This window comes from Cucurbita pepo, chromosome 6 (genome assembly GCF_057944985.1).
Source record: "Cucurbita pepo subsp. pepo isolate OVF chromosome 6, ASM5794498v1, whole genome shotgun sequence".
Taxonomy (NCBI): domain Eukaryota; kingdom Viridiplantae; phylum Streptophyta; class Magnoliopsida; order Cucurbitales; family Cucurbitaceae; genus Cucurbita; species Cucurbita pepo.
The window spans coordinates 13768081-13779306 of record NC_141803.1 but is presented as its reverse complement, the minus strand read 5'-3'; the positions used below and the strand labels follow the sequence as shown (position 1 = coordinate 13779306).

At 37.6% G+C, this 11226-nt stretch overlaps 2 protein-coding genes across 2 annotated transcripts; one reads left to right on the top strand and one right to left on the bottom strand.

The window, feature by feature from the left end:
- Nucleotides 1-5751: 5751 nt before the first annotated feature.
- LOC147792358 (uncharacterized) lies at nt 5752-6294 on the bottom strand. Its single transcript, XM_087124459.1, has one exon. The coding sequence runs from the start codon at nt 6292-6294 to the stop codon at nt 5752-5754; it is 543 nt and encodes a 180-aa protein (XP_086980585.1).
- A 792-nt stretch (nt 6295-7086) lies between these two features.
- Nucleotides 7087-10844, top strand: LOC147792357 (glycosyl hydrolase 5 family protein-like). Its single transcript, XM_087124458.1, has 5 exons — nt 7087-7235; nt 9377-9665; nt 9738-9950; nt 10045-10333; nt 10411-10844. The coding sequence occupies exons 1-5, from the start codon at nt 7087-7089 to the stop codon at nt 10842-10844; spliced, it is 1374 nt and encodes a 457-aa protein (XP_086980584.1).
- Nucleotides 10845-11226: the final 382 nt, after the last annotated feature.

Below are 11226 nucleotides of genomic sequence, written 5' to 3'. Positions count from 1 at the left end.
TCGGCTGTGTTCTTATCTATTTCAATGTTTTCCCCCAGTCTAATTTTTCCGTTGCTCTCCATTTACCCATTTTTTGAAATGGAGTTCCGATGTTGCTTGCCTTTCATACATGCCTCACAGGTGGGGTTTGGAGCCCCAATTTGCGGAAGGCCTTTCACCTTGTTTTTGTGTTTCAAGGTGCACAAGCCTTTGTAGCCGAGATGACCATATCGATGGTGCCAAAGTGTTGACTGGTCCGTATTTGAAACTTGGAGGCATCTTTCTTCATTTGTTGTGGTAGATGGTTCAGCACCCAAAATAAACTGCCGATTTGCGATCATAATTGACTCTGCTATTTTTCCTTTTTGTGGATGATAAATGCTACATACACCATCTTCAAACAGCACTGCTACTCCTTTTTTCTTGTAGTTGTCCAATGCTCAAGAGATTATTTTTTAGTTCAGGTACCCAATACACATTACTAATAGTGCAACGAACCCCATGCAAAGTTAATTTCACTGCACCCTTTCCCATAACTTTCCTACCTGTATTATTTCCAAGTTTTTCAATGTGGGAAAATGTCTTGTCTAAGCTGGAAAACATACCTTCACTTGCACACATATGGTTTGAGCAACCCGAATCTAAGAACCAAGCATCACTCCTTTTTGCTTCATGTCTTAACATATGAGCCATTAACAGCATTTCATCCTCTTCTTCCAGCTCTGCATAATTCAATTCCTTATTCATCTTTGAACATTCATAATTAAAATGAGCTAAGTCATGACACCTATAACATTCAACCATTGCTTTGTTGAAAGTTGATCTTCCTCTTCCGCGTCCTCTGCCCCTGTAAGTTCCTCTTCCTCCATTACTTATTTTCGTTCGTCCTTCGACTTTCAGAACTTGCTCCTCTCCATTAATGCTGGATATGTTAGTTTATTCAATCTTGTATTAACCGTAATTCATTCGTATTTGTTGTTTGTATTTTAAATTATGTCAGTTTTAGTATTTGTGGATAAGATCAAGGGAAGTTATTAGCAGTTATTAATGTGTGGCTGAGATTGTAAGAAGTTAGTTTTTCTTTCTGTCTATATATGTACTGTGTAACAAGTTGAATAAAATAAGTAACTTGGTTTTGTTTATTTTCTAAGTATTGTCTCTCTTAGAGAATAACGTTATTGTGCAAAAATCACTTCCTCGTATGTGTGTTTTCTGTCATTTGGTATCAGAGCACTGGTTACATGCCAAAGATCATGCCGAGAAATAATAACAACAATGGAGAGAGAGGAGAGTCGTCGAAGTCTGCAACAAAGGAAGGTCTGGTATCACTCCAATGCCCGACGTTATCGAGAACCAACTACTCAGCATGGGCTATGAAGATGAAGGTCTATTTGCGTGCTCAAGGGGTGTGGGACGCAATCCAATCAACTGAGTCTCTGGATAGTCTTGATGAAAGGAAGGATCAAATGGCCTTAGCAGCTATCTATCAAGCAATCCCTGAGGAGATGTTGTTTCCGTTAGCAGAGAAAGAGACAGCAAAAGAAGCATGGCAGACGTTAAAAACTATTCATGTGGGTGCTGAACGTGTAAAGGAGGCAAAGATCCAAACTCTGAAGATTGAGTTCGAAGTTATGAATATGAAGGAGTCCGAGACTATAGATGATTATGCAGCAAGATTGACATGAGTTGTTAATAAAATACGTACTTTTGGAGACAACTTCGAAGAGGCATGCTTGGTGAAAAAATTTCTCCGCTCAGTACCTTCTAAGTTTCTTCATATCGCATCGGCAATAGAGCAATTTGTCGATTTAAATGTGATGACCATGGAGGAAGTCATCGGCCGTCTTAAAGCATACGAGGAACGGATCGGTGGCAACAAAGAGAATGCTGAGCATGTCTTATTTACAAAAGGAGAATGGAAAGCAAAAGAATCAAAAGGCAAAGGTGAAAGTTCAACTTTCAAGAAAAAACGTAGCGACAATGGAGGCCATAGCCGAGGGCGAGGTCGCAGTGGTCGCTGGAGAGGGAGAGGTCATGGACGTGGAAACGACTCGTTACATCAAGAGAAGAAGAGTGACAAGAGCAAGGTAAAATGCTACAATTGTCAAGGCCTAGGCCACTATGCCTCAGAATGTCGGAAGGTGAAATGTTATAATTGTCAAAAGATTGGCCATTATGCATCCCACTGTAGATCGAAGAAAAGGGAGGATCAGGCGCACTTGACTGAGATGCAAGGTGATGAGGATGAGCCAGTCTTACTTATAGCACAAGTTTGTGAAGTCCGAACTCTCGGTTCACCAGAGTTGACGGAGATGGCTCTTTATGAAGAGAAGGTTGTCCCGGAAGAAATTGACAAGAAAAACAACACTTGGTTCCTAGATACGGGAGCCAGCAATCATATGACTGGTTGTCGAAGTTGGTTCTCGGAATTGAACGAGTCAGTGACCGGCACGGTGAAGTTCGGAGACCGATCACTTGTAGAGATAAAAGGACGTGGAGACGTGATGCTGCAATGTGAAAATGGAGATCACTGTATCCTTTCCGATGTATAATTCATTCCTAAACTTAAAAGTAACATTATAAGTTTAGGACAATTGGATGAACAGGGCTGTAAAGTTGAGATCGAACATGGTTTACTTGTCATTTTCGCAAAGGCAAAGGAGTTCTTGGCAAAAGTGAAGCGGTCACGAAATAGGCTATATACAATTAGCCTAAAAACAACGAAACCAACATGTCTACTTGGTAAGTTGTCTGAAGATTCTTGGTTGTGGCATGCTAGATATGGGCATTTGAATTTTGAGGCTTTAGGAAACCTGTCTACGAAACAAATGGTGAAAGGAATTCCACACGTTGAAAGGATCGAACAAGTTTGTGATAGTTGTGTAATCACTAAACAACGAAGAACACCATTCCCACAACAAGCGAATTTTCGAGCCGTTAGTGTTCTACAATTGGTGCATGGCGATTTGTGTGGTCCAATTACTCCAACAACTCATGGAGGTAATAAATTCTTTTTGCTGTTGGTAGATGATTTTAGTAGATATATGTGGATTGAATTGCTCAAAAATAAATCTGATGCATTCTTGGGATCCAAACATGTTTAAAATAAAATTGAAGCTGAATCCGGAAAGAAATTGCAAGCGCTTAGAACTGATAGAGGTGGAGAATTTACAAGTATTGAGTTCAAAGAATATTGTGAGAGCAGTGGGATTAAAAGATATTTAACAGAACCCTATTCTCCGCAACAAAATGGTGTGGTTGAACGACGAAACCAAACGGTTATTGCAATGGTGCGAAGCATGTTGAAGTGCAAAAATTTACCGATGCATTTCTGGGCAGAGGCAGTGAAGACAGCTGTCTAAATCCTCAATAGATCCCCAACGAAGAGTGTAATTGAAGCAACTCCTCATGAGAAATGGAGAGGAAGAAAGCCTAATGTAGAGCATTTTAGAGTGTTCAAAAGCCTGGCGTATGGAAGAAATACAACACCAAATTTAACCAAATTACAAGACCGAAGTGTGCCAATGATTTTCGTGGGATATGAAGCAGGTTCAAAAGCTTATCGTTTGTATGATCCTAAAGCGAAAAGACTTCATATCAGCCGAGACGTCAAGTTTCTAGAAGAAGAAGAATATAAATGGGATGTGCAACAATTGGAAGAAAATAAGAAGGAAGGTGGTAAATTCGCTGTTCATTATGATCCTCAGGTCTATGTGAAGGACGAGGACATTTTAGAAGAGCGGGGAGAATCATCAGGGACTCTATTGGGAGACGATTCATCACCAGCAAATGATTTATCAATAGGAGACGATTCATACGTCTCATCTAGTCCAAGAAAATTTCGATCGTTAAGAGAAATTTACTCTGATTCTATTGAGTTGAATGAAGAAGCTGGGATGTGTTTTCTTTCACTTGAGGAGCCAAATTCATATATGGAAGCAAGAGATAATGAAAAATGGCAGCAAGCAATGCTAGAAGATTTGTCTGTTATTGAAAAAAATGGCACGTGAGAGTTCGCAAAACTACCAAAGGGACATCGAGCAATCGGGTTGAAATGGGTATATAAGTTGAATAGAAATTCGAATGGGGAGATCGTGAGGTATAAAGCCCGTTTAGTCGCAAAGGGTTTTGTCGAGAAATATGGAGTGGATTTTGATGAGGTATTTGCACCTGTTGCAAGGCTTGAAACAGTGCGAGTCTTGATTGCTATAGCAGCGCAGGAGAGTTGGGAGATTCATCATATGGATGTCAAGTCAGCGTTTCTTAATGGTGAGTTGAAGGAAGAGGTTTATGTAGAACTACCAGAAGAATTTGCTGTGGAAGGTCGAGAAGGGAATGTTTTACGACTTAGGAAAGCATTGTATGGCTTACGTCAAGCACCTCGTGCCTGGAATGCAAAACTGGATAATTTCTTAAAGTCTCTTGGATTTCAAAAGTGTCCTTTAGAGCATGCTGTGTATACACGTTGGAAAGAAAATAAAATTCAGATAGTTGGAGTTTATGTTGATGATTTAATTATTGTCGGGTCAAGCAAGGATGATATTTTGAGCTTCAACCAACAAATGAAGAAGTTGTTTGAAATGAGTGATTTAGGATTCCTGCCTTATTATTTGGGAATAGAAGTTAAACAAGACTTCGATGGAATCAGGTAATCTCAGTCGAGTTATGCGGCAAAGCTTTTGGCAAAACTTGGAATGATGGATTGTAATCTGTGTCATGTTTTCCTATGGAGCCGAGAACAAAGCTAAGCAAAGCGAGTAATTGTCGATCTGTGGATTCCACTCTTTACAAGAGTATTATCGGAAGTCTTCGTTATTTAGTGAACACACGACCTGACTTATCATATTCCGTTGGAGTTATGAGTCGTTATATGGAAGCTCCGACCATGGTTCATATGGAAGCTGTGAAGCAAATACTCAGGTACGTGAAAGGAACCATTGATATTGGATGTCATTATGTTAAGGCAAAGCAAGTAGAAAATCGATTAATCGGATATAGTGATAGTGATCTTGCTGGAGATATAGATGATCGAAAGAGCACTACGGGGACATTGTTTTTCTTATATGGCAATCCAATTACATGGACTTCAAAGAAACAAAAGATGGTGGCACTTTCATCCTTTGAAGCGGAGTATATTGCGGCGACGTCAGCTGCTTGTCAAGGAATGTGGTTAGGACGTTTACTGAAGGAATTGCATGGGAAGGAAGTAAATCCAGTTTGTTTAAATATCGATAACAAGTCTGCTATAGCATTAGCGAAAAAACCAGTTCATCATGATCGCAGCAAACATATAGACATGAGGTTCCATTTCATTCGTGAATGTGTGCAAAAAGGAGATTGAAGTGGATCATGTAAAAACTGAGGATTAATTGGCTGATATACTTACGAAGCCAATAGGACGACAAAAATTTGTGGAGCTTCGAGAAAGAATTGGTTTGAAGAATGTAAGAATGTGAAGATCGAAATACAAGATTAAGGGGATGATTTGTTAGTTTATTTAATCTTGTATTAACCGTAATTCATTTGTATTTGCTTTTTGTATTTTAAATTATGTCAGTTTTAGTATTTGTTGATAAGATCAAGGGAAGTTATTAGCAGTTATTAATGTGTGGCTAAGATTGTAAGAAGTTAGTTTTTCTCTCTGTCTGTATATATACTGTGTAACAAGTTGAATAAAATAAGTAAGTTGGTTTTGTTTATTTTCTAAGTATTGTCTCTCTTAGAGAATTACGTTATTGTGCAAAACTCACTTCCTCGTACGTGTGTTTTCTGTCAGGATCTTCGCAATTTTTGTTCATGCACCACTAATGAACTTTGTAATTCATCAATGGACATGTTATCAGTATCTTTGGATTCCTCCATGGATACTACAACATACTTAAATTTTTCAGTCAAGGTACGCATAATTTTTTCTACAATTTTCTTGTCTGGCATATCTTCTCCACTGCTTCTCATCTTGTTGGAGGTTATCATCACTCTTACAAAATAATCTTTGATGCTTTTATCATTCTTCATCTCTAGGATCTCAAATGCTCTCCTTAATGCATTAAGAAGAGATTTCTTCACTTTTTGGTTTCCACAAAATTTTCGTTTCATTGAGTCCCAAACAATCTTGGCTGTGCGACGATCCAAGATTTGCTCAAAGACAGCTCGATAAATTGCCTGGAAGAGGTAATGCTTTACTTGGTGATCTTTGAGTCTAGCATCATCAAGGTGGCCCTTTTGTGCCTCAGTCAACATTGTTCCTTCCTCTTGACCTGAGAAACCAATCTCCGCCACACTCCATAGACCTTTTGCTCTGAGCAAATATTCCATCAGCTCACTCCATCACTAAAATGATCAAAGTGACCATCGAAGTGAGGGATCTTCGTTAAAACTTTGTCTTCACTCATACTCTCTCTATTTGATCACTAAAAAATTGGGGCTATGATACCAATTGCTAGGTTTTGACACAACTAAGCCAGAAACATAAACAATTGAAGCTGGAAGTGATAATATTATTGAATATTGAACTTGGCTTTCGTAGTCTCACAAATAACCCTAAATAGAAACTAACCACAAATCTTGGAAACAAAAATCTTGTAAACAAATTTGGTAAACAAATCAAATATTTAAACTAACCCCATAAAAATACTCTAACTCTTCTTTGATCTAATCAAATTCTTCGAACATGAAGTGGTACGAAGGTTGTGTTTATAGGAGTAGAAAGAGAGGGGCGAAGGGTTGTTTTAAGAGTATTGTTTGGTATTTAGTTTAATTATTTGTCATATAGTTAATATTTCTATTGTTATTTGTAAAGTTGTAAAAGCCAGGTTGAGTATTCAATAATATCATAACTTGACACTACGATTGTTTAGGTTTTCCTGAGTTATTACTAAGTCAAAATCTAACGCTTAATTGGGTTTTCATCTAATTTTCTTAATAATCATTTAAAACTCACCGTTCTTCCTTCTCAGACGGTGGCATACTCGTTGTGGCTAGTGTCTTCGTGCGGAATCCTAATGTCGCATCGTTCAAATACTCAAAAGCCACGATGGTGATTTACTACCACGGCGAGGTGATCGGAGAAGGGGAGACGCCGGCGGAGTGACGAAGGCAAAGGACACGATGACGATGAATGTGACGGTGGAGACCGAGGCGGAGGAAATGGATGAGGGTCTGAGTTTGATGGAGGATTTGAAGTCGGGAGGTTTGAATATCAGTAGCCACACGGAAATGCCAGGAAGGGTCAAAATAATTGGATTCATCAAGAAAAGGTTTGAGGTTAAAATGAACTACTCATCTACTTTCAATACTAAAACCCAAATGACTCAAAGGGAAGATTGTGACAAGCATGTACAAAATTTCTGATTAATGAAGAATTATGGGAGGAATTTGAAACCAAATGGCTACTAAGTTTGTAGTGTTTAATTACGAGGAGTATTAAAAATTTTAATTATGGTACGTAGGTTGTTTATACATTTTTTGGATTATATCACTTTTTACTTTGCTTATGTAACTATATTTGTACGTTGGATCAAGAGTGAATTTGTTTGACCATGAGTGAGTGTGACTCCCAAACCTTTGTAACGACTCATGTCTAGGATTTGACATGGTCAGGTTACCTACTCTTTGTTTCTAAGAGTGAAAGCTATTCTCGCGAACTAACTCGAGTTCTTCCGGCATGTCTTTTCCATATTCACATGCATCCTAGAAAAATTCTCCACAGGTTACGTGCATCATAGAATTGCTCCATGCAAAACATACCTAACCATGAAGTTCTTATAATTGAGCTATCGAAAAGGAAAATGAACCTTATTGGTATATGGAGTGACTATCCATGTTCTAAAGTATTTCTTGGCTATCATATCCTCAGGATACCTCTCGTTTGGAAGTGGTTTCGGTTCAGTCATGTACCCCTCATTTGCTCGGGTGTCACATACCTACCAACTTTCACATTAGTTCGTTTTCAAACCACATCTTACTGGGAGAGATACTGCCCTAATACAATTTGTAACGGCTCATGTCCAAGATTTAGAGCCATTAGGTATCGAATCTGCATTACAAATCTTGATCTATCCTAGACATGACGCGTTACAATTTTGGTCGACCCTAAAAGCTTGATCAAACATTTTAGAATGATCCACTAATCCAAAACCAGTTCGGTGTAATGGCTCGTCCCTTCAAAAGTTGGCCTGAGTTTAACGACGTGACTTTTTAACCCGCCATCAAGAAAAAAGAAAGAGAATTTGTTTGAAAAAAGAAGGTCAGATGGCCAATTTATTTTTTTATCAGTGGGGACATAAAATTATAGACCTCATTTTTTCTCCTTCCACACAATCAAATTCAAAAGGCGACATTTTCCAAGCGTGGGCATGGAGGCTCATAATATAAGTTCTTACCAAACTACACATCGAATAGCAAAACTACACGTCGAATTGTTTACGGTCAAAAAGACAAAGCAATCTGAATTTATTTATTGTATGCTTTGGACCTTCTAAATATGCGACATAAAAATTCAATGTTCAGAATATTCTACTTTCTCTCCTAGAATATATATATATATATATATATATATATATATATATAAATTAATAAATGCATAGTATTGTATGAAAAGTGTATAAATAAAATATTTTCAATAATTTGATTACATTTTTTAAAATTAGATAATTAAGATGTTAACTATTCTATTTTTATTAAAATAATTTTATGTATTTGTGAATTATTAGGTGGAAAAATGTCCCCAACTCAAAAAATGTAGTAGGGGTATTATATAAGAACTTATCATAAACGTAGTTAGCTACTATTTTAATTTTTAATTTGAGACTGGAACAAGCTTCGAGTTTTATTTAAGAAGAAGGGGCCATAATGTTAAAATATTGGTTCTGTGGGCAAGATATGTATGAACGTTGCTAGCTTTGTTAGAAATATTTGCTTATTACTCAACAAATTATCAAAGTTAGAAACACAATTTATTAACAAAGCAACTAAATTAAGAAAAAAATGGAAGGAGTTTCACCGTTACATCGATCTTTGATCTTTTGAACAAATTTCAACCTATTAATGAGATATATAAGCAACCTTTGGGCTATGCTTCTCTCACCCCGATTCATAAAAGAGAAGAAAAAATGGGAAGAGCTTTTCAAGTTGTTCTTTTTCTAGCATTGTTTGTGTTTTTATCTCCTTCTGTTTATTCTTTACCGTTGTCAACAAAAGGAAGGTGGATCGTTGATTCGACAACAGGGCGTTGAGTGAAGCTTGTGTGCGTGAATTGGCCTTCCCACACACAGAGCATGCTAATAGAAGGTCTCAACCACAGGCCATTAAAAGAGCTGGCAGATGAGGCAATCAAGTTGAGGTTTAATTGTGTACGACTCACGTATGCAACTCAAATGTTCACTCGTTATGCAAATAGGACAGTTGAAGAGAATTTTGACCTCCTCGATTTAGAGCAAGCAAAAGCCGGATTGGCTCAATATAATCCTTTTGTGTTGAACAAGACTATTGCTGAAGCCTATGAAGCTGTTGTTGATGTGCTTGGAGAGAGTGGTTTAATGGTGATTGCCGACAACCATATGAGTCAGCCAAGATGGTGTTGCTCTCTTGACGATGGCAATGGATTTTTTGGAGACCGCTATTTTGACCCTCAAGAATGGCTACAAGGTCTTAGCTTAGTTGCTCAACGCTTTTCCAAGAAATCAACGGTACGTACAAATTAAGGAAAATTCTCACACTCTTGAAACTAAATTCTCACATTCTTTTGTTATGACATTTAGGTGGTTGGAATGAGCCTACGAAACGAGATACGAGGAACCAATGAAAATGCAAATGATTGGAACAATTATGTTACTCAAGGAGTAACAACAATCCACAACATTAACCCAAATGTTTTGGTGATTGTTTCGGGCCTAAATTTTGATAATGATCTTCGATGCTTAAAAGAGAAGCCCTTGAATGTAAGCACCTTAGACAACAAGTTGGTTTTTGAGGTGCACTTGTATTCGTTCAGTGGAGATCAAGAGAGTAAATTTATAAACCAGCCACTAAATAATATTTGTGCAAATATTATCGATGGCTTTGTAGACCATGCTGAATTTGTTAGAGAAGGACCAAACCCATTTCCTTTGTTTGTCAGCGAATATCGATCAGAGAGAGGTTAACGATGCAGAAAATCGGTTCATGAGTTGCTTCACAGCTCATCTTGCACAAGAAGATTTAGATTGGGCATTATGGACTTGGCAAGGTAGCTATTATTACAGGGAAGGTCAAGCAGGGCCGGCAGAAACTTTTGGAGTTCTCGACTCCAATTGGACTCAAATTAAAAATCCTAACTTTGTCCAGAAGTTTCAACTATTGCAGACTATGTTGCAAGGTAAGTATAAATATATTAACGATTTTGAATATATGGATCTATAACAAGTGTATAAGACATTTTTTTACGGTGCACAGATCCAAATTCCAATGCATCGTTCTCGTATGTTATATATCATCCACAAAGTGGCCAATGCATCCAAGTCTCAAATGACAACAAAGATATTTTCATGGGTAATTGCTCCATCTCAAGTCGATGGACTCATGACAATGATAGCACTCCAATTAGGATGTCAAGCACTGGTTTATGCTTAAAGACAAGCGGAGAAGGCCTTATGCCATCTCTCTCAACGGATTGCTTCGGCCCTCAGAGTTCTTGGAGAGCCATTTCAAACACTAAGCTTCATTTGGCCACCGTAACTCAAGATGGGAAGAGTGTTTGCTTGCAGGTTGAAAGCTCTAATTCTTCAAATATTGTGACAAACTCATGTATTTGCACTGATGGTGCTCCAAATTGCCTCCAAGACACCCAAAGTCAATGGTTTGAACTCGTTGAAACCAACACGTTGTGAGTTGCTTATGTATTGGGAAGAATAAATATATGACATGCCCGACTTTGAATTGGCCCCTATTTTATCTCTAATTCTATTCATGCTCGTGCTTAACTATAACCGATTTTATTTATCGTACAAACATATATGAAAAATAATACCAACAATAATGATCGTATAAAAGATTGGACATATAATAAATAATAGAAAAATAATTATTGACCATTTAACTGCAAATTTAAGCATAAAATCGACAACCCTAATATGACTCCGGCATTTTCAAAACTTTCATGCCAACCCTAAATTCAAATTCCAACAACTACTAGTATATTGGACCAAATTCTAAATTTCTATTTTAAACTAATTAATAGACTAAGCAACATTTGTTGGAACAAGTTTGAAC

Coding starts and splice junctions, on each gene's coding strand:
- LOC147792358 (XM_087124459.1), bottom strand. CDS start 6,294: ATGGAATATTTGCTCAGAGCAAAAGGTCTATGGAGTGTGGCGGAGATT.
- LOC147792357 (XM_087124458.1), top strand. CDS start 7,087: ATGACGATGAATGTGACGGTGGAGACCGAGGCGGAGGAAATGGATGAG. Junction 7,236..9,376: donor ATTGGATTCATCAAGAAAAG/GTTTGAGGTTAA, acceptor TTATGCAAATAG/GACAGTTGAAGAGAATTTTG. Junction 10,334..10,410: donor ATTGCAGACTATGTTGCAAG/GTAAGTATAAAT, acceptor TACGGTGCACAG/ATCCAAATTCCAATGCATCG.